This window comes from Acartia tonsa, chromosome 3, assembly GCF_053477335.1.
Source record: "Acartia tonsa isolate MP-2025a chromosome 3, ASM5347733v1, whole genome shotgun sequence".
In the NCBI taxonomy this organism is placed as follows: domain Eukaryota; kingdom Metazoa; phylum Arthropoda; class Copepoda; order Calanoida; family Acartiidae; genus Acartia; species Acartia tonsa.
Window position 1 is genome coordinate 59,690,438 of NC_137262.1, and position 23,836 is coordinate 59,714,273.

The 23,836-nt window shown below is 30.7% G+C and overlaps 1 protein-coding gene across 14 annotated transcripts in view; it reads left to right on the forward strand.

Annotated features, from left to right (window-relative positions):
- LOC145314724 (uncharacterized) overlaps positions 1–23,836 on the forward strand; it is a 215,204-nt gene that overhangs the window by 82,529 nt on the left and 108,839 nt on the right. For all 14 annotated transcript variants that reach the window (XM_080154756.1, XM_080154757.1, XM_080154758.1 and 11 more), the window contains 2 exons: positions 19,295–19,371; positions 20,102–20,343. In XM_080154756.1, the coding sequence (XP_080010882.1) occupies positions 19,295–19,371; positions 20,102–20,343 (319 nt within the window). The remainder of the gene's footprint in view (positions 1–19,294; positions 19,372–20,101; positions 20,344–23,836) is intronic.

Sequence of the window (23,836 nt, forward strand, 5' to 3'; positions counted from 1 at the left end):
TTTAAACAACTAATTGTAATCTACAGAAGGAGCAATTTGGTGTATCATCATTTGGGATGTACATTCATTTATCGGCCATTGTCTTATGCCTTTAGATAACTGTATTAAATATAGGTTTTGGAAGAAAATTTATTTGATTAATTTAATAAAGTGAAACTTGTAGCTGGCTAGAATAACGATCCCCTCCCTGGATACTTGATGAACGAACTGACCAATAAATGACAGGGGAAATAGCAACCTTAATTGATGACAATTTTGACCCTGTCACAATATCCGCGTATATTCTACATCCATTGCATCAGCGACGTACCTATTGAATTACTATAGTTATATTATAGTTTTTGGCTAAATCATAAGATATTTAATTTTGCTGTAATGTATGCGGTGCCTATATAAGAAAATGGTTGGAGCTTTATTATCCAATTAGGTTTGACACATTCCAATGTTAGAACACACTTTCCTTTCAGTTCCAACATTTTGAAAATTAAAATATGTTAAAATTATCAAAATGTTCCCTTTATAATTTGGACTTTCTTAAAATTATACTGGTACCCAAAGTTTTATAAATAACATATCTCATTTGTCAGATTAAAAACATTGAGTACTGTTATTAAATCTCAATTTGCTAGTTCGAACTTATTTACCAGCAAAGTTAATCTATAAAAGGGGTATTTTTGTTTATCATCATTGCAGTTGTACATCGCCCTTCGTACTTAAGTCAATTTTGATTGGTTATTTGATTAAGTTGGGTGTTCAAACGTTTCAACCACTAATTTTAATCTACAGAAGGAGTAATCTTGTGTATCATCATTAGGGATACACATCAATTTATAGGCCATTGTCTTATCCCTTTATATCCCTATTTTTTTATTAAACCTATTTTTAGATACTAAATATGTATATTCTATTCTCAAGAAGGTACTTAAACACTTTTAACAAGATACACTTCACATCATTATGTCATATAAGTATCATTTCTTATTATTTTCAGTTTTATATATTTAACTAGGTAGGTATATTTCTTTTAAAAAGGTTTTAAAACAATATTTTGATTCTAAATTTCCTTTAAATATAATGTCATAGGGTACATAGTATGTTAAATAGAATATTAAAATAAGAAGAAAAAGTTTTCTTCTTAAACTTTAGGTTAACCAAGAAATTTTAAGAGATAAGACAATGGACGATGAATTAATGTAGTGCCCCAATGATAATGAACAAAATTATCCCTTAGTCACTTGAATAAGAAAACGTACTAATAAAACTTTGGGTACCAGTGTAATTTACAGACCAGTGTCCCCTACTATTATTAAAACAGCTAAAAATCAGGCTGAATAAATAAAATTTAAATATTTCTATATCTTAAAGAAAAGCTGTAAACATAAGATATTTGTATTGCAGAGCAAACTTTTTAAGATGTTTCCTTATTTATGGGCTCAAAAATGATTTAGTATTGCACAATATATGTATATTTATCAGGGAGGAAGGGGACATTGGGCTGTGTATTACACTAGTCCCCAAAGTCTTGTAATAACGTTTTCTTATTCGTTGTCTTAATAACTGGGGACTTTTATTGAATTTTGATTGGTTGGATAATCAATAGAAGGGGTAATTTGTGTATCATCATTGGGGATGTACATCAATTTATCGGCCATTGTCTTATCCCTTTAGATCCCTGATATTTATACAAATATGTTATGTTTAGGGATCTTAAGGGATAAGACAATTGGCGATAAAATAATGTAAATCTCCTATGATGATAAACAAAATTACCCACTTAAAAAGATTTGTCAAGAGAGAACGTGATTATAAAACGTAGGGTACCAGTGTTATTTACCGTTCGATGTCCTCTCCCTCCCTGGTTATGCTTTTGTATCTTAAAACTACAATTGATGGTGGTTATATTTACCCCTTTTTTTGACGATACCATTAGGAGCTATGGGTGCAGCCACTCCCTCCCATGTTTATCTAGCTAATGGACACCATAACCTTTGTATACTCATGGGGATATTGGGTAAATGTGGGCGGGGCAATAAAACAGAAAAACTTCCGGGATCAGAAGGGATAAGACAATGGCCGATAATTTGATGTAAATCCCCAATGATGATACATAAAATTACCCCTTCTGTAGATTACATTTAGTGGTTGAAAAGTTTGACACTCATCTAAATGAACCAACGGTTGTTGAGCCAACAAATAAGAAAATGTTATTTTAAGACAGGGACTAGTGTAATATACAGCCCAATGTCCCCTCCCTCCCTGGAAAAACTTTGTAAATGGTTCCCAATACTTCTCATTAGTTCACAACAAAAATTGGAAAAGATATTAGGTAATTTATCTTTCTGTATTTATTATAGACATTTATAAGTTTTTGAATGAAAAATGCGCAAATAATGTATATAATAAGGAATTGCCTCATATCTATAAAATTTGTCTATAACCTACGCAGGACTAATAGTAATCTTTAAAACTATCAAAAACTCAAAGATTTAATGAATTTGATTTGTTGGTTCATAACTTGAAGTCAATTGTCCATTATCCCTAGGACACACATAAATTAAAATTTAAACATAAAATAAGAAAAGGAATCTAAACATCAATTATCAAACATTTTGCTTTAAACTATTCTTTTCATCTCTTTCGTTTCATTGTTTTTGGATTTAATGCCATTTAAATGCCACACCCCAGCCTTTAATAGCTTGAACTTTTTTTCTGTGGACTCTCTGTTAATATCTGGTCAGATCAAACAACAAAAGAGTCCACACAAAACTTCCATTGTAAATAATAGCGCAGCTCAGGGAGGTAGGGGACATTGGACTCTTATCACTAGTCCCCAAAGTTTTGTAATAATGTTTTCTTATTGGTTGGCCTAACAACTTTGGAGACTTTTATAAATATTGATTGGTTGGTTCATTGAGTTAAGTGTTCAAATGTTTCAACCACTAATTGTAATCTAAATAAGGGGTAATTTTGTTTAAAATTAAAATTAATCAAATATATGCATATCACTTCTTCATACACCTACATTAAACGATTTTCCCTTCAGGATCCAAATTTTATGTGGAAAAAAATTCTGGTGACTTTACAAAAACATTGAACAACAAACATTTGTAGGGCCTTGGTCAAACATTTACCTTCAATCTTCTCAGGGATAATGGATAGGACAATTAATTTTAAATTGTGAATTCTGTCTTTAGAAGTTGGAGAAAATTTGTGGTTGTATAAGTTACAATCAGGAGAATAAATTTACGCATAAATCACAAGAATATAAGAGAAATAGACAATAAAATCACCACTGCTAATTATGTCATGCTTATTTTGGTGGATAAAATACGTCTAAAAGTTGCATATGTAATATATTGAAACCTGCATACAGAAATTGGCTAAATATTGTATATACTTTTTATTATCAAAATAAATTGAAATAGATTTAGATAATTCTCTGCCAAACGATTTTAATTTAATGACGTAACGCACTAAATTATTTATGTTATGAAACTTGAAAGTATTTCAAATAGACTACAAATAACAAAGCATTTCTACAGGGTGTTTTTTTTAATAAGTTAAAAGTATTGCTTAATTTAACCCACTTGCCATTGACAGAAATTAATAATCTATATCTTAATTTCTTCATTGATGTGGGACATTTTGTGTGAGAAAAAAGAATTTGGCGATTTTCAACAAACTATGCCTTAAAAACCGGTTTTTCCAAAGTACTTATATTTGGAAGATTTTTGGATCATGACTAATTTAAAGAGTATTCAAAAATGCGTACATTTTTAAAAATCAAATTGCGCGGCTTGTGTTAATAGTAGAAAAAAGTTACGCATATCGTTAGAATTGTCATAAACTCTAGTTTTTGGAAATATATGTAACACATACATGCTATTTGTAGTATAGAAGCTACATTGGAAAATGTGAGAAATTTTGAAAATTTTAAGTAAGTTGGAATATTTTACCACGTAGCTCCTAAACTATACGTAGCACAGGAATAGTTCTTAAACACCTAAAAACTAGAGTTTATGACGATTCTAACGATATGCATAACATTTTTCTACTATTAACACAAGCCGCGCAATTTGATTTTTAAAAATGTACGCATTTTTGCATACTCTTAAAATTAGTCATTATCCGAAAATCTTCCAAATATAGGTACCTTAGAAAAACCGGTTTTTAAGGTAGAATTTGTTGAAAATCACAAACTATTTTTTTCTCATACAAAATGTCCCACATCAATGAAGAAATTAAGATATAGATTATTAATTTCTGTCAATGGCAAGTGGGTTAAATTAAACAATACTTTTAACTTATTAAAAAAAAACACACTGTACATTATGATAATAGTTTAAATCAAGGGATAAGCCAATGAAAGATAAAAATTATTATGATAAATTCAAAATTTATCTTTCTTGATACGTTTTAGTGACATATTGACTTAAAAAGGACTTACTGTTTGACTTTCAGAAACCAATCAAGAAAAGAAAAACATGTTTTTATATGCTTAGTCTAGTGACGAAAATTATGATTATAAAATACAAATCTTGTTATATCAGAAAATTATATAAAAAATTTGGTTGATAGATGGTGTTAGTTATGTTTTTTTTGGCTTGGGAGGTTGGTGGAACCCTCTCCCAAAATAATTATAAACCTTTCCAGGACCTATGATAAGCTACACTGTAAAGGAGAACCATTTCGTTTCAGCGAGATCTTTCGGTACCGAGAGATATCCTTTTACTTTATTATTAGGATGATTATTTTAAACATAACGTACAGCACTGCACATAACTGGAGGCAAATAAGAAGTGTGTGTATGAGTTGTGAGTTGCTATGAATATAACATCTAGAACATCATGTAATTAGTAGGGAGGGAGGGGACAATGGGCTGTTTATTACACTAGTCCCCAAAGTTTTCTTAATCGTTAGCTTAACAACTTTGGGGACTTTAGTGAATTTCGATTCAGTTAAGTGTTCAAACGTTTCAAACACTAACTTTAATCTACAGAAAGGGGAAATTTTGTGTATCATCATTGGGGATGTTTCACAATTTATCAGCCATTGTCTTATCCCTTTAGAACCCTGGATAATTAGCTTACCATACTTGTTTGTTTTTATATTCTACAACTTACCACTACCAAGAAAATATGTTATCAGACAAACCCTATTTTTATTTGTACATTAACTTCATTCTTTACTTTTGGTTAATTTAAAACGAATTTAAAAAAAATATTTTTACCTCTAAACTATTAACAGTCCAATAAAAAGCTTCTATAGTAAATATATTAAAGATTTAGTGTAATATCTAAGATCTTTTGCTGCATAAAGAAAGCTTCTCAGAATGACATTGATAATAACATTTATTAGTGTTACTTAGACTTTATAAAAACATTTAATAACTTTTTAATGCTTTTATGAAGATTTTTTAAATAGCTGAAAACAACTAAGGAAGTTATTGTAAAGTGTAAAACGTGAGAATTGATTTAAAGATTAATTTATCATTCCTTTTCCTAACACGTACAATTTTTAGTGTAAATATTTACTAAAATACAGAAACACTGTAAGTTGTACATAATTTATGATGTATGGTTTAGATTGGATTAGCATATGTCTTCCAGGGTTATAACATGAATATACACTGTATATTATTAATGCAATTTATGCACAAAATATTATTAAGAATGTTGCTCTTGTTAAAGGGAGAGGTCATTTTCTAGTAAATCCCGTAAAGGTGTGTGTTATAAGGCCTAAAAATAGTAGTAGAACGATAAGGTGCTCTATATATTTGTATTTCCTATTGAATAGAACAATAGGGAAGAAATTTTTTTTTTTTTTTTTGATAACCGTACCTGGAATATCTGAAATTTCTATCAAACGCTTTGTTTGGCTCAAACTGACACAAATAAAAAAAAATATAATTATAATAAATCAACCTGTAAAGAATGACTTCTTCCTTTGTTTAATGGTATAGATTGTTCTTAACCTTTACCTTGTACCTGTAGAAAACATTATTATTATAATTATATTTTTTTTTAATTTTTGTCAGTTTGAACAAACAAAGCGTTTGATAGAAATTTCGTATTTTTTTTAGATAATCCAGGTACGGTTATCAAAAAAAAAAAAAAAATTTCCCTATTGTTCTATTCAATAGGGAATACATATATCTAGAGCACCTTATCGTTCTACTACTATTTTTAGGCCTTATAACACACACCTTTACGGGATTTACTAGAAAATGACCTCTCCCTTTTTTAGCTGTTTGCCTCCTAATATTAACATAATCATCCTTATATTTAAGTAACAGGATGTCAGTCTGTTTGTTTGTACCGGAGGATTTTGTTAACCGTTGAACCGATATGATCTCCTTTACAGAATAGCTTCTCATAGGTCCTGTGAAGATTTATAACTATTTTTGGGGAGGGTAAAAGCTAAAAATATCAAAATTACTGAGCCATTTATATTCTCTATTTTAAGCCCTGTGATGGTTTTCATATCTTAGTCTTGGGATGGTTTAAAGCTACCTATTGTTCTTGCCCTTTGAATATCATAGATGCTAAAGGGTTTAGTCGCAATTTTTCTTAATAATTGATTATTTGTCTTCTTTATATTAGGGTTATTGGTGGAAAAGTTTAGACACTTAAATTGAATCAACAAATAAAGACCTAATAAAAATAATCAAAGTTAACGAATGAGAAAACTTTGTGGATCATTCTCCTTCTAATTTAAAACAATAAACCTTAGTTTAAAGATTAAAAAGCTTTAAGATTAGTCTGAATAAAGAATTTATGTTGGAAAAATCTTGTAATTTATCTCCTTTACTGTACATTGAAATCCTTTTGAGTGTAATTAAATTACCCCTCTCCCCTCAGTCGCATTATGTACGTTCAAAGTTGCAAAAATGATATAGTTAGATATCAAATCTTTTTTTTAATTCCTAAAGTAATTAAACGCAGTGATCTAAAGGGATAAGACAATGGTCGATTAATTGATGTACATCCCAAATGACGATTCACAAATTTACACCTTCTGTAGATTACAATTAATTGTCCCCAAATTGGTCAAGCCAATGAATAAGAAAACGTTATTATAAAAATTTGGGGCCCAGTGTAATAAACAGCCCATTGTCCCTTCTCTCTCTCTCTCTCTCTCTCTCTCTCTCTCTCTCTCTCTCTCTCTCTCACTGAAAAATAGTACTTTCATTGCTTATATTCAGCTTTGTTTACTGATTTTTCGGAGCATTACTAAAACACATATCTTTAGAACTAAACCACACAGAGACTTAATAAATCTCTATAATGTTGCAATTTATATATTAAAATGTTCAGACAAAGCAACAAGAATGTATTAAAGAATTAATCTGGTTGTTTTTTATGATAGTTTTCAGTTATTATATTGTGTATTCATAAGTGTATATTTTTATTCCATTATATCAAGTATTAAGGCTTTAGTTTGCTTGTCCAATTAGATCTGGCTAACCACTGAACCTATTGTTTTCTTCATTTTATGGGAAGTTTTATATGGGCCTTTCGACGGTTTTAGGCTATTTTACTGTCCTTTTTCCCGGTAGCCACTATTATAAACTATTTTTCACAAGTTTCAAATTCTAAATCAGTTTTAAAATTTAAGGATTATCAGAAAAAAGTAAGTTATTGAGAAGATTTACATTGGCCATTTGAATTTTGACCATGATATTTAACCGATTGATTATAAAATCAATTTTTATGATATCCATACGTACAGACAGCTGACAAAGTTATAGAGTAGCTTTACTACTACCGATAATATCTCATGTTATTTAGCTTTTAAATTTTTCTTATTAAAAATTCTGAATAAGTGAAAAGTCTCCAAGGGAACAACGCCTGTTTGTGTAAAGATAATGTATTTCCTGCAGGGGGCAGAGAGGGATAAGGGTTCTTAAAATCAATCCTTATATAAAAGTAACAGGATGTATGCCTTGTCTGTCTGTGTGCGAAAAGATGGAAAAATAAGTGTAATTTTATCCATAAAAATAGTTAACTTCTACCACGTAGTTTTTAATAGAGTTCTCAAAAGTTAAAGCCTAGTGAGAAAACAAACTTAACCACTTTTTTAATACTTGCTGATATGGCCCTAGCTTCGCTGCTAGCTTGGTTAGGTTTTTTGCGATTTCTATTGATAGGGTGTACCCTCCCTCAAATAGCTATAAACCTTCCAAGATTCTATGAAAGGAAAACCATATTGGTTCAGCGTTAAGCGAGATCCCTCGGTACAAACAGACAGACAAATAGACAAGCATCTTGTTACATTATAAGGATTAATTTTTCTATTTTTTATTCTCTACCCATCTGAAGAAGGGTGTTGTAAGGATAATGGATACCTAGTATCTACCCATTTCCTAATAAAATTTATGTTTTACCAATAGACAAATTATTTTAGAGACACTTTAGACACTCTGAAGAAGGGTGTATCTAGTATCTACCCATTTCCTAATAAAATTTATGTTGCACCAATAGACATATTATTTTAGAGACAATTTAGATTATATTTCCGCCGTTTTTCAGTAATTTTACAAAGAAATATCACCAAATATATCCCATGGCATAATTTCACATAGCTAAAAGTTGTGAGAAAGATAAATTTTAAAGTTTTATCACTTTGTATAAAAGGGCTAATATCACTCTTAAGATACTTCTATTGTATTACCTATTTACACTAGCCTATAAATTTTCTCTGTTGAATAAACATAACTACAAAATTACACGAGAGGTCTTTTCAAACACAAAGAAACAGCAATTATTTAAAAGTCTTTTTGGGAAGAGAGAGGGGACAATGGGCTGTTTATTATACTAGTCCCCAAAGTTTTATAATATTAGTTTTTTTGTTTGTTGTCTTAACAACTTTAAGGACTTTTACTGAATTATGAATGGTTGATTTATTAAGTTGAGTGTCCAAACGTTTTAACCACTAATTTTCATCTACATAATTTTGTCCGTCATCATTGGTGATTCACACCAATTTTTCGACCATTGTCCCCTTTAGATCCCTACTTTTTGGGTCACACCTTAGAATTAGATTTTATTTTTGTTAGTCAGGGAAGGAATGGACATTAGACTGTTATTCATCGGTATCCAAAGTATTAAAAACACGTTCTCTCATTCATTGGCTTAAAACTTTGGGTACTCTTGAATAGTGTCCAAACTTTTCCACTATTTATTCATCTATATAAGGTGTAATTTTGTTAATCAAAATTGGGGTTATAATTAAAAGCTGTTCAGTATAAAACAGAATTATATAAATAGTTTGATAAAATATACCTTTCTGTAAACAAAGCAACAAAGAATGATAGATAATAGTTATTTTTCGCATCGTATTATTGACAGCTTTCCACGGATATTAAAATGAAATATTTAAAGATATAAACCAGTTTTGATTTCCTCGAAAATCGTGTTTATTTACATAAGTTATTAAAAATAGGAATAGGTATTATTGCCGTATTTGAATTAAAGAGGAACTTTATTTTTTTGAATAAGAAAATTAATATTAAAGAATTTATTAAATATTTATTGTATGAAAGAGATGCAAGCAGGGATCTAAAGGGATAAGACAATGACCGATAAATTGATATACATTCCCAATGATGATACACAAAATTAATTTTGTGGTTGAAACGTTTGGACACTCAACCAATCAAAATTTATTATAGTCCCCAAAGTTGTTAAGCCAACGAATAAGAAAACGTTATTATTAAACTTTGGAGACTAGTGTAAGAAACATCCTATTGTCTCCTCTCTCTATGGATGCAAGTACATAAAAGTTTTATAAAATGGATTGAAAGAATTTAAATATTTAATGAAAGAGAAGAGAGAGAAAGAAATATTGTTTTGCAACTCGAGTCTCTCAATATGCGGGAGAAAAAGATAGATAAATAGGTTGATAATTTCATTATCCTCATAACAAAGTAACAAGATGTCTGTCTGTTTGTTTGTTTGTTTGTCTGTACTGAAGGATTTCGCTAACAGCTGAACCAATGTGGTTTGCCTTTAAAGGGTAACTTCTCATAGGTCCTGGGAAGGTTTATAACTTTTTTGTGGGAGGGTAACACTACCCTCCCAAGGGTTATCGCCCCTAAGAAATCCCCCCCCAAAAAAAAAATACATCTAGTTTTAAGTCAAACCTTATGATTTATTTTGAGCCAATTTTCTAATCCATTTTAACCCTGTCTGATATCGATCCTTGGTGGTGTAAATATTTAAACTAAAGTGTAATGCAGTGAACCAGTAAAACCATCATCCCCTTCCCCCCCCCCCCCCCCCCCCACTTCATTCAGGTGTTCTTGCCTTATTGTGCAATGACTCCTTGTAATCTTGCTATTCAAATATTTTAAACTTGAAGCACTTTTAAAATAGCTAAACTTTCTGGACTTAAATTTTTCATGTTTATACCCACCTCTCTTTGTTTGAAACCCAATATCATCTTAACCTTTAGTACTACTGTTATATATAGAAATTTTCTTATAGGTACCATGATGGATTTAGGCTATTTTATATTAGATTTAAGCTTAGTGAATGTTTTAGGCTATTTTTTGCTATCTTCTTACCCCCTTTGAAAACAGCTTCTTGATGTTAGGGGCGCACCCGCCAGTATTTCTTAATTGTATTAAATTAACAAATTACAGTTGTGTCATTATACCTTATTCTGTAATTTGTTATATTTTAATTTTAAGCAGTATTACAAGAATACTTTACTTACCCACCAAGTGGTATCCAATCTTACCCCTGTATTTTTACCTCTATTTATACTCTCTATAACTTTTTATACCTTCCTTCCATCTCTCCTAAAACTGCATTACTCTATTGAAACTATCACCTTTTCTCCCTCTCTCTCTCTTTCTTTTACGCTGTCACTTAATGCAAGTAAGACATTTTAACATAACACTAAAAATCTAAATATGCATTTATCAAAAGACTTAAAAACTGTGCTTTTTATAACACTTGTCCTCCTCCCCCCACCCCCCCTCCGGTTTTATAATAACGTTTTCTTAGTCATTGTCATAACAATTTTGGCGACTTTATTGAATTTTTATCAGTTGGTTCATTAAGTTTAGCGTACAAATGATTGAACCTCTAATTGTAATCTACAGAAGATGTAGTTTTGTGTATTATCATTATTATCGGCCAATATCTTATTCCAAGAGATCCCTTAGCTTAAAGAAATGTTTTGATTGGATTAAAGAACATGGTGCTCTTTTTCCCTTTCCTAGTAACATCCATTTCTGAGTGCATTCATCAATATTACATCAACTTTAACAATTATTACTTTCCATAATTATTCTTTGGCATCAAATGCTCTGGGCAAGTCAAAAAGACATTAAAATACATAAAAATAAATAAGATAACCGAAAGGGAATAGTAGCTTTCGCAATATTCCATAAAATAGTGAACAAGCTTACAGTCAAATGCGCTTATTAGGTCTAAATGTTGACCAAACGTATAGTATTAAAAAACGCATATTAAAAAACAGTTTGACCTAATAGGCGCATTTGACTGAAATCTTACGCACATCTTTACGGAATTTGTGAAAGTTACTTTTCTCTTTATAGTTTAATTTAGTAAACCAGTATTTATATGGTTAATAATATCTTAAAATCTCTAAATGATGTTTGAATTAGCTAGGAGTTTGTTCAAGAAATTAATGTCTGATCATGCATGGTAAAAAATTGTCTATATAAAAATACGATGTTTAAAACTATATTATAGTAATAACTAAAATCTTTAAACACTATCTCATACATAAAATCGTTGTGTAAAATTATTGACATGAATATGTGTGTCATATACATTTCTATATATTCTAATGTGAAAATGTATTGAAAATGAATTTACCGGATTATTGGCTGAATAGATTTAGGTTGGTATACATATGTAGGAAGATCTAGTTTATATCAGGGATCTAAAGGGATAAGACATGATGCTATACAAAATTACACCTTTTTTAGATTTAAATTAGTGGTTAAAACGTTTGAACACCAATCAAAACTCAATAAAGTCCCCAAAGTTGGTAAGCTAACTAATAAGAAAACGTCATTGTATAATTTTGGGGGCTAGTGTAATAAACCGTCCATTGTCCCCTATCTCTCTGAGTTTACATGGTTGTCTCAAAGAAAGGTACTTCTATTCGACAATTTAAATTTATATAAAATCCAATCTTAAATAAAAGTAACATGATGGTTCCCTTATACAGCTTAGCTTCCGTAGGTATTGGACGTTTTATAACTATTTTGGGGGAGGTTAATTTAACCCTCCCAAAAGAAATCGCCCCTGGAAAAAGATTACATCTCCAAAAAAAATGTAATGCGAAGTTAAGGGTCAACTCCCCCTTTTCCTTAATTGTCTTTAGAGTCCTCTAGAGGCCTTTTAATATTCTAGCAATACAATATTGCATGATTAAATATCTCTGTATCTTTATCTGATTTAGCTTACTACTAATATATACTAGTACTCAATGTAGGAAAATTGATAGATATTTTAATGTATTTAGGTCATAGGATTGATCAATTTAATTTATCATATAGACAAATAGAATTTTTAAAGTAAAAAGCATAAATATTGCTCTAGGTCATTTGTTAAAAAGTTTGAACACTACTAGTTTGGAACCAACCAATCAAAAATAAAAAAAGTACCCAAAGTCTTTAAGCCATAAAACTTTGGGTACAAGTCTAAGAACCACGTCTTTACTAGGGAGTTTGGGATTTAATATAAAAATTACTATTTTTAAATATATTTCTGTGTGAAAATATTTTTCATAAAATAGTAAGATTTTTCATTATTCCCCGGAGTATGCATAAAATGTAACACCCAAGGGAAATTTTGTCCTTTATATAAACAAAAACTTGGATGATGACATCCATAAAAGCGAAGCTTTAATAGATTTGACAAACAAATATTGACACCTATCAGGGAATTAAAGGGATAAAACAATGGCCGAATAACTGATGTACATCCCAAATGATGATACACAAAATTATCCTTCTTTATAATATTATTAAAACGTTTGGACACTGAACTTAATGAACTAACCAATCAAATTCATTCTTCAAAATTGTTAAGAAAACATTCTTATAAAACTTTGGGGACTAGTTTAATAACGGGCCCAATTTTCCCTCTCTCTCTGGATACCTATAGTGTATGATTGCTTTTAACATTGGAAAAAAAAGACAATTTGTAAAAGTCTGATAAAGAAAATCAAGATATCGTTGTATGAATCTTTGTGTTGGGGCTTTAGATATAAGCCGCTTGATATGTCCCAAGGACGTACATAATCGCCCTAATTGTAGAGTAGCTGCATTAGTGCTAAAAATATTTGAAATTTTCTCTGAGTTGAAGTTTATACCTAATTTTACATAAATCTTTATAATGTTTGAGATAAGTCTGACGATTCCAGCACTTGATCAGAGTCATTTGTTACGTGTAAAGGACGTACATACATACACTAATAGTAGAGTAGCTGCGCAGCTGCTAAAAATATTTGAAATTTTCTCTTGTGGTGGTGGTGGAAGATTTGCAATGTTTGTTTTACTTGTGTGTGCTGGTCACACCTAGCCTTAACAATTTATAGGTTTTTAGCGGGGAGGGGTTGGTCAGTGGTACCCAAAGTTTTACTTGTGTGTGCTGGTCACAACTGGCCTCAACAATTTATAGGACAGTGGTACCCAAAGTTTTATGACAACTTTGGATTTTGTTTTACTTGTGTGTGCTGGTCACATCTTCCTTAAATAATTTCTATGACATTGGGTCAGTTGATAACAACTTAGGGTACTTTTTATTGAATCTTTATTATTGATCACAAATTAGTAGTGTTAGTAGAGCCTTTTTTTTATAAAGTGAATATGAATGGTATAAAAAAAAAATATTCCAAAATAGTAAAATTTGAAATATTATATTTTTTTTATCTATCTTAAGTTTAAAATTTTCTAGGTAATGTGTAATTCTCTGATCGATCACCTAAAAAATTTAGCAGTTAATTTTCGTATAATTAACATTTCAAAACGAAAAATGGAATAAACTTGAATTTTTTTAAAACCTAAATTTAGTTGGCAACGCGTGTGCGGTATAAATGATACAAGAACCTGAATTTGGCAACTTTAAATTCCTAAGCAAACAATTTAAATGCACTCTAGAGAAGGGTACATATACTTAATACATACATGTATGAATGTATGTACATGGAGGGAGGGGACACTGGTAACTAAATTTAAATGCACTCTAGAGAAGGGTACATATACTTAATACATACATGTATGAATGTAAAGGAAGGGAGGGGACACTGGTAACTAAATTTAAATGCACTCTAGAGAAGGGTACATATACTTAATACATACATGTATGAATGTATGTACATGGAGGGAGGGGACACTGGTAACTAAATTTAAATGCACTCTAGAGAAGGGTACATATACTTAATACATACATGTATGAATGTATGTACATGGAGGGAGGGGACACTGGTAACTAAATTTAAATGCACTCTAGAGAAGGGTACATATACTTAATACATACATGTATGAATGTATGTACATGGAGGGAGGGGAAATAGGATTGTAAATTACACTGATACCTAAACTTTATCATATTGATATTTTATTAGATGTTTCAGAAACTAGTAGAGTCGAAACTTAACTATTTTAACTTACAAAAGGAGTAATTTTATTTTTCATTATTGGGGTACATATAAATGTATCGTCCATTGTCTTATCCCTTAAGATCCCTGATGTTATGTATAGTTAGGATATGTAGCTATGTACATATGGATTCTCAAGATTTTACACGTAATATGTGTACATAACTTAAAATTAAATTTTGTTATTCTAAGCTATTCTGTTAAGTCTTATTGTTGTTGAAGCTAAAACAGGACACCTGCTATACTAAATGTAGAGTTAGTAATATATTTTATATCGTGCTGAAATAAGAAACCACGGTGCTCTATATCATAATTATCATTTTATTGCTGTAATATATCCTTATACCAAAAAAACCGGTTCTCATCTAGTGGGTATTAATCTGTTTTGAAGCCACAACTGGAAATATAAAATATAAATCTTATCAAATTACCTTAAAACCATTTATTTTTATCAAAAACTAACAAAAGCATTCTGCATATGTGTTTATTTTGTATCGAGAGAAAGAGGGGGACATGGGCTGTTTATCACACTAGTCACAAAGTATTATAATAACGTTTTCTTATTCGTTGGGTTTACAACCTTGAGGAATTTAAATGGATTTCGATAGGTAGGTTTATTAAGTTGATTGCCCCAAAGTTTCAACCTTCATTTGTAATCAACAGATGGGGTAATATTGTTTATCATCAATGGGGATGTACATCAATTTCTTGGCTATTGTCTTATCCCTTTACATCCCTGGCCTCATTGTGACAAAGTTTGCTTTTGTATTAACATTTAATATAAAATATATCTGTAAGTACATTCTTTATATTATTTATATTCTCCACAAAGTAAACAACTTACATATATATAATGTTGTACTTAAAGTATCATAATAGTAGTATTTTATTTTATTGAAACAACAAATACAAAAAAAAATTCCATAGCACAAATAACCATGAACACAATTATCTAAAGGGTTAAGACAATAGTAAATAAATTGATTAACATTCCCAATGATGATACACAAAATTGCCCCTTTTGTAGATTACAATTGTTGGTTGAAACGTTTAGACATTCAGTTTAATGAACCCACAAATAAAAATTCCCCAAAGTTACAGTTAAGCCAATCAATAAGAAAACTTTGGAAACTAGTGTAATAATCAGTCCAATGTCCTTACCCTTCCTAAAAAATTATCACCATTGAAACCTTTGCTTTTTAAAATATACAGACAAAGAATTGAATTTAAGAAAGTCTTTATTTAAAAGTTTAACAAAATTAGGATAAAAAGAAATCCAATTTATAAAGTTCAAGGTTTTAACAGTATTACAAGTTTTTGCCCTTTTTACCAGAGAGGAAGTGGACATTGGGCTGTTTATTACACTAGTCCCCAAAGTTTTTAACAATGTTTTCTTATTCGTTGCCTTTACAACTTTGGGGACTTCAATGAATTTTGATTGGTTGTTTTATTAAGTTGAGTATCCAAACGTTTCAACCCATAATTGTAATCTACAGAAGAGGGTATTTGTGTATCAGCTTTGGAGATGTATATCAATTTATTGGCCATCTTATCCCTTAGTTTTTTGCCCTTTTTATAATAAAAAGCAACTTAATACTTGTAACTTGAGTTTTTCCAATAATTAATCAATAGTCATCAATCTTCCTTAAACTGAATAATTAAATAACATACACTTTAATATTTTTCATGTGAAAAAGTTGAATAAATAACTTAATTAATTATTTCTGAATAAGTTTCACTTAATAAATATGGAAGGGGCTATTTTTTTAGAAATTATGAAAACGGGGTGCTAATATTACTAGAAAATAAGCAAATCTAGTACTACTTTCTGATAATTTTTAAGAGACTTGAAATATTTGTTTTTGATCGTGAAATGTTTCCTAATGGCATTCGTACATTACTATACATTACTTTTTATGCTAAGCTGTACAAAATGTGTGTTATAAAAGTTGTTATCCTTGTTCTTAAGAATTATCTTGTAAAGTTTTGAAACTCTTTTCCTCTCTTTTCTCATCTACTTATACTCCCACTTACCCAGAGACAAGAGACATGGCTTCTAGAATCTTTTTTACACAGTAGTATTAATATAGGGATTTCTAAATATTTTCAATTATGTCAAAAATAAATGGTAATAATAGTTATTTCTTTCATCGTATTATAAACGGCTTTCCGCGGATAGTTTTTTCGTATGGATGAGAACCGGTTCCTATCCACCGGATTCGAATGAATACGAGAAAATAAAATCCTCTATGCCTTTTTCATTCGTCAAATGCTTTGCTATATTCAAAAGTACTTTAAATTACAGCCCTAAATTTATGAATAATAAATTTATAATGTGAACTTTATTAAGCTTTCAGATGTTTTAACCCAAGAATATTTTGTTAGATCATATAGACTTTGATAACAATTAAAGGTATTTTTTAGAAATAAAACAAGAAGTGAGATGTGGCTAAAACATAAGTGAAGAACCCAAATTTAGTGGTACGGTTATAGAGTAGTTGTACCACTAAAATTTTTAGACCATTCTATCTTACATTTGTAACATTTCTTATATCTTACATCTAAAATTGTAGAGTCGATGATTTTTAAAAAAAAGTTTTCTTGTATTTTGCAGTCCAGTATCGCTTCGAAACCGATTGATTGGATTAGAACCGGTTCTAAGCCATTTTAAAAATAAAATGTATGTATGGCATCGTATTTTATCCAGAGCTGGATCTTTAAATCATTTTAGTGGTGAGCCAGATCGGGGTGAGCCAACTTTCCACCAATGAGAGCACAGCATTTTATGAAATGCCGCGCTGTGATTAACTGAAATTCGGCTTCTCCAATCTGGCTCACCACTAAAATGATTTAAAGATCCAGCTCAGTTTTCTACGAATATAAAAATGTACAATCATAAGATTAAAACCAGTTTTTTAGTCCGTAAGTGTTTTTTTTTATTTTTCATTTAATTTCCAGAGCACAGCAACAAACTTTAGGAATAAATTTTTACTCGGTTTAATCTTCGCTCAGGGATATTAAGGGATAAGACAATGGACGATACATTTATTTATGTCCCCAATGATAACAAACAAAGTTATACCTTTTGTAGATGCAGTTATTGGATGAAATGACTATTTGGAAATAAAAATTTTATGAAAGTACCCAAAGTTTTTGTGCTAACTAACAAGATGATTAAACTTTGGGTACCAGTATAATTAACAGTCCAATATCCCTTACCTCCCTGTGTTCTGTGGGTGGTGGTGTTGCTAAATAAGTTTTGTATAAAATGGTGTAATTAGTTGTTAAGTTTAATCAAATTAGTTTCTCAACTCTTCTTTCTTCTTATACTTCATAATGAGGATAAGACCCAAGTATAATTAATTAACAAAGGAATATTTTATGAAAATTTAATAATTTAAAGCAAGGTATAGCAGCCGCAGTAAACTGCATTTTTTCTTTAAGCATTTGCCGCCCGCCAAATTTATGATAATACGCAGCCAAACTGTATTTTTTTATAACAAATGAAATAGATATTATCAGAGAAAGAGGGGACTCTACTACTACTTTATTACATTGGTCCCCAAAGTTTGAAATAACGTTTTCTTATTTGTAGGCTTAACAACTTTGGGGATTAAGTTGAATGTTCAAATGTTTAAACCACTAATTTTAATCTACAGAACGGGTAATTTTGTGTATCATTATTGAGGATATTTTTTAAATATTTTTCTAAGTGTATTTTTAAGATTTACATAATCTAAAACCTTTTGAATTAGTTTTGTGTAACAAAAATAAAGAATATACTTAGCGAGTATATTTTGTGTATAAGCTAATTAACTATTAGGTTAGGATTACTCCAATAGATATACAATAGGTGGATAAGTTGACAGGGGAAAATTTGTCGTAAATTTAATTTGCTAATATGTACCGCATTTACTTGTCCGTTCGTTCATCTAGAAAGAGGAAAGGGGATCGGGTATAGAGGGGGGGGGGGGGTATCGTTATTTTAGCTAGCTGCAAATGTAGGACATGAAAATGTGGTGCAACATCCAAGTGATAATATATCGATTATTACACAACCCTTACATAAACAACTTACTTGATGGATTGTTTTTTCTTCATTTTTTATAGGGAGAACGATAATATTATATGTAAAATGCGTATTGGGATCTGTAGTTTAGAACAGGGATCTAAAGGGATAAGACAATAGCCGATTAATTGATGTAAATCCCCAATGATAATACACAACATTGTCCATTTCATATATTACAATTAGTAATTAAAACGTTTGGACACTCAACTGAATGAACCAACTTATCAAAATTAAATAAAAGCTTTACAATTTATGGTAGCTTTACTATAAGTCCCAGGATGGTTTTAGGCTATTTTATTTTCAGATTTAAGTGTTGAGACGGTTTTATGCTATTTTTTAAATCTTTAACTAACCAATAAATACAGAGCCACTAGATTCTAGGGCTGCAGCTGTAAATAATACTGGTCCTCAAAGTTTTAAAACGCATTTTCTCCGTCGTTGGCTTACGAAGTATAATCTTAATTGAGTAGAAGTATACAAATCAGTGTAGTCTAAAGATTGGTAATTTGATTTATCATAATTGTGGATATACAACAATTTATTTTATTTTTATTAAAGATTGTTTTAATTTTTTAGGTAGCCGAAAACTACCTGGTTTTCCTAAGAGAGTCACAACTACCAATATCTCAGCTGTTGAACAAAATTTAGACCAGGTATGCTATAGATAGATAGATAGATAGATAGATAGATAGATAGATAGATATATAGATACTAGTAAGGAAGATAGATAGTTAGAAAACTACCTGATTTTCCTAAGAGAGTCACAACTACCAATATCTCAGCTGTTGAACAAAATTTAGACCAGGTATGCTATAGATAGATAGATAGATAGATATATAGATACTAGTAAGGAAGATAGATAGTTAGAAAACTACCTGGTTTTCCTAAGAGAGTCACAACTACCAATATCTCAGCTGTTGAACAAAATTTAGACCAGGTATGCTATAGATAGATAGATAGATAGATATATAGATACTAGTAAGGAAGATAGATAGTTAGAAAACTACCTGGTTTTCCTAAGAGAGTCACAACTACCAATATCTCAGCTGTTGAACAAAATTTAGACCAGGTATGCTATAGATAGATAGATAGATAGATAGATAGATAGATATATAGATACTAGTAAGGAAGATAGATAGTTAGAAAACTACCTGGTTTTCCTAAGAGAGTCACAACTACCAATATCTCAGCTGTTGAACAAAATTTAGACCAGGTTAGTAATAGATAGATAGATAGTTAGATAGATGGATATGTGGATAAATAGATAGTAGATGGATTAATAGTTAAATTGATTGTTAGTTAAAAGGTTTGTTATTATTTTGGATTTTAAAGTATAATAAAAATCTCAAAAAAAAATAAAATGATATATATAATTCAATTTAGGAAAATCCGCAATCGCAGGACGAAAAATCGCCCAACTTCGCCAACGCATCATCACTCGAGCAGCAGCAGCTGTCAGCTGAACCCAGCAGCATGACGAGCACGCTGCACCACGCAGCTGAGCTGTCAGGTGCTGACCACAAGCATGTCCGCGGCCAGACGGAGGGCCGGCAGCAGTCTGGCAGGATGAACCCGCTGCACCACCAGGATCCGAGGATCACCTATAAACACAAGACAGATTATAGGTACGATATGGTTTATGCCAATTCCTGCATTTTTTTTGTATTTATTGGCAGGGATCTAAAGGGATATGGCCATGGCCGATAAATTGATGTACTACCCCATTAATGCTAACAAAATGTCCACTTCTGTAGATTATGGTTCAAACGTTTGAACACTTATTTAAAAGAACCAACCAATAAAAATTCACTAAAAACCACCAAATTGTTAAGCCAACGTTATTATAAAGAGGGAGGTCATTTTCTAGTAAATCCAGTAAAGGTGTGTGTTATAAGGCCTAAAAATAGTAGTAGAACGATAAGGTGCTCTATATATTTGTATTCCCTATTGAATAGAACAATAGGGAATTTTTTTTTTTTTTTTGATAACCGTACCTGGAATATCTTTAAAAAATACGAAATTTCTATCAAACGCTTTGTTTGGCTCAAACTGACAAAAATTTAAAAGAAATATAATTATAATAATAATGTTTTCTATAGGTACAAGGTAAAGGTTAAGAACAATCTATACCATTAAACAAAGGAAGAAGTCATTCTTTACAGGTTGATTTATTATAATTATATTTTTTTTTATTTGTGTCAGTTTGAGCCAAACAAAGCGTTTGATAGAAATTTCTTATTTTTTAAAGATATTCCAGGAAAGGTTATCAAAAAAAAAAAAAAAATTTCTTCCCTATTGTTCTATTCAATAGGGAATACAAATATATAGAGCACCTTATCGTTCTACTACTATTTTTAGGCCTTATAACACACACCTTTACGGGATTTACTAGAAAATGACCTCCCTCTTTTTGGGGACTAGTGTAATAAACAGTCCATTGCCCCCTCCCTCTCTATTTCTTGGGCAATGTATGGCCTATAAGCAGGGGGGGGGGGACATTGTAATGTAAATTGCATTAGTACCCAAATATTTTAATCACGTTACCTTTTTCAAAACTTTGGGAACTTTTGATGAATTTTGATTGGATGGTTGAAAACTATAAGTATCCAAACTTATCATAACTGGTTGTAAATAATGTGTATATCAATTTATTGTCCATTGCCTAATCCCTTTAAATACCTGCGTTATAAGTAAGAGTAGGATGAATTTTCATTGACTATAACTTATTGTTTTGCAAAGGGTTGGTTATATGCTTATTAAAATGTGTTTTAAAACAATCCAAAATTTTATTCTTGCAGATCTTGATAAGAGCAATTGATACATGAGCTGGATCTTTAAATCATTTTAGTGGTGAGCCAGATCGGGGTGCGCCGAATTTCAGCCAACCACAGCGCTGCATTTTATTAAATGCTGTGCTCTCATTGATGAAAAGTTGGCTCCTCCCGATCTGGCTCACCACTAAAATGATTTAAAGATCCAGCTCTGTAAGATATACGTGAATATATTGACAGGGGAAAATTTGTCGTCAATTTAGCTAGCTAGTATGATCCTCATTTATTGGTCAATTCATTCAACCAGTAGGCGGGAAGGGAATTGAGTAATGGGGGTGGATAGAGGAAATCGTTATAGTATCCAGCTGTGAGCATCACTAATATGAAAATGTGGTGCAACATCCAAATATCTATCGATTAAAAGAGCTGAACTGTTATACCAAGAACTTTTATGTCTGAGGAAAATTTGCTGGAAAAAATCGCAACTATTTCTAATAAAAAAAATCACAAGACTGGCGTAAGTGCCATTCTTACATAACGGTTATAGATAGATATTATGAAGTAGTTGCCCTAAACTTTATATACTGCAGCAGAGCTTATGTAATTTTAAACAAATCATGGATATAAGGATTGGCCAATGAAAGAAAAATATAACGTATTTAATAAAAGGCAATAAATGACTTGGATTAGTTAATTTAATGTATTTATCTTTGGATAAAGCATTGAATCGTGTTTTAAACTTCACAGGGAAAGCATGAATTTTAAGGGATAAAACAATGAATTATAAATTGATGTGCTCCAATTAATGATAAACTAAATTACCCCTTTTTTAGAATAAAATTATTATTAGTAAGTTTGAAAACTGTTAAAATTAATCCAGATTTAATGATAGTATCTAAAATTGTAAAGCTAATTAATCAGAGAAAGTGGTTATAAATCTTTGGTGACCAGTACAAATTACTGTCAATCGTCCACTCCCTCTCCAGGTTGAAACGTTTGGACACTCAACCTAATGAATCAACCAATCAAAATTCAAAATAAGTCCCCAAAGTTGTTTAGTCAACAAATAAGAAAATGTTATTATAAAACTTTGGGGACTAGTGTAATAAACAGCCTATTGTCCCCTCTCTCCCTGGGTTCAGTATGATACTTTAACAATACTTTTTGTTGTGATTAATAAAAAAGGAACTGTCATTTATTAAAGAAGGAAAATGTCATCAAAAGAATCACTCAATTAAGAAAGTTTTTCTTCAACTAAAGCTTATCCGTGTGTTCTAGTTATTGCGTTTATTGTAAATTTAGGCATATTATAATTGTCATATTGATTTTATTCCTGGTATGATGATTCCTGTAATAGTTAGGTATAAATTTGAAAGCGTATCTAATTTAAAAGTATGTTGTATTTAAACTATTTTTACAACTATTATTTCTTATCCTATTTAACTAATTTTAAAGATATAATGATTTTTGGGACGATTAAACATCCTGTATCCAAGAAATTTATATTTACATGGATTTGTTGTTAATTTATATACTTGTCAATATATATTTCTGTCTGTCTGATTTGATTAGCTAAAGCTTTTATAAATGCTGTCATCCTTGTTGATAGGAAAACTTAGATTTCAGGGTTACAAAATATTTTCTGAGATGTGTTTTTATTATGATTACAATCTAAAATTAGAATTTTGATTTTGTTTGTCTAGCTTTCCACAGAGAGAGAGAGGATAATGGGCTGTTTATTACACTAGTCCCTAAAGTTTTATAATAACGTTTTCTAATTTGTTGACTTAACAACTTGGAGGACTTCAGTAAATTTTGATTGGTTGGTTAATTAATTTGAGTGTTTCAACGTTTCAACCAATAATTTTAATCTAGAGAAGGGGTAATTTTGGGTATCTTCATTGGGGACGTACATAAATTTATCAGCAATTGTCTTATCCCTTTAGATCCCTGCTAACTTTCCGAATCAGCTTTAAAGTTATGCAAGATATTTATGCAGGGATCTGAAGGGATAAGACAATGGACGATAAATTTATATATATCTTCAATGATGGCTCACAAAATTACTGTAAACTAAAGTCACTTGCTGAAACGTTTGAACACTCAACTGAATAAACCAACCAATCAATCAAAATTTAATAAAGTTCCAAAAAAATGCTAGGCCAACGAATAAGAAAACGTTATTATAAAACTTTGGGGACTAGTATAATAAACAGCCCATTGTCCCCCACCTTCCTGGATCTGAATAGGTATCTATTTGCTATCTGACATCTATCTTTCTATCGTTTTAGTTATGAGACAAGTGAAACAAGAAAAGTATTACCAGAGTTCTTCAAACATCCGTCTA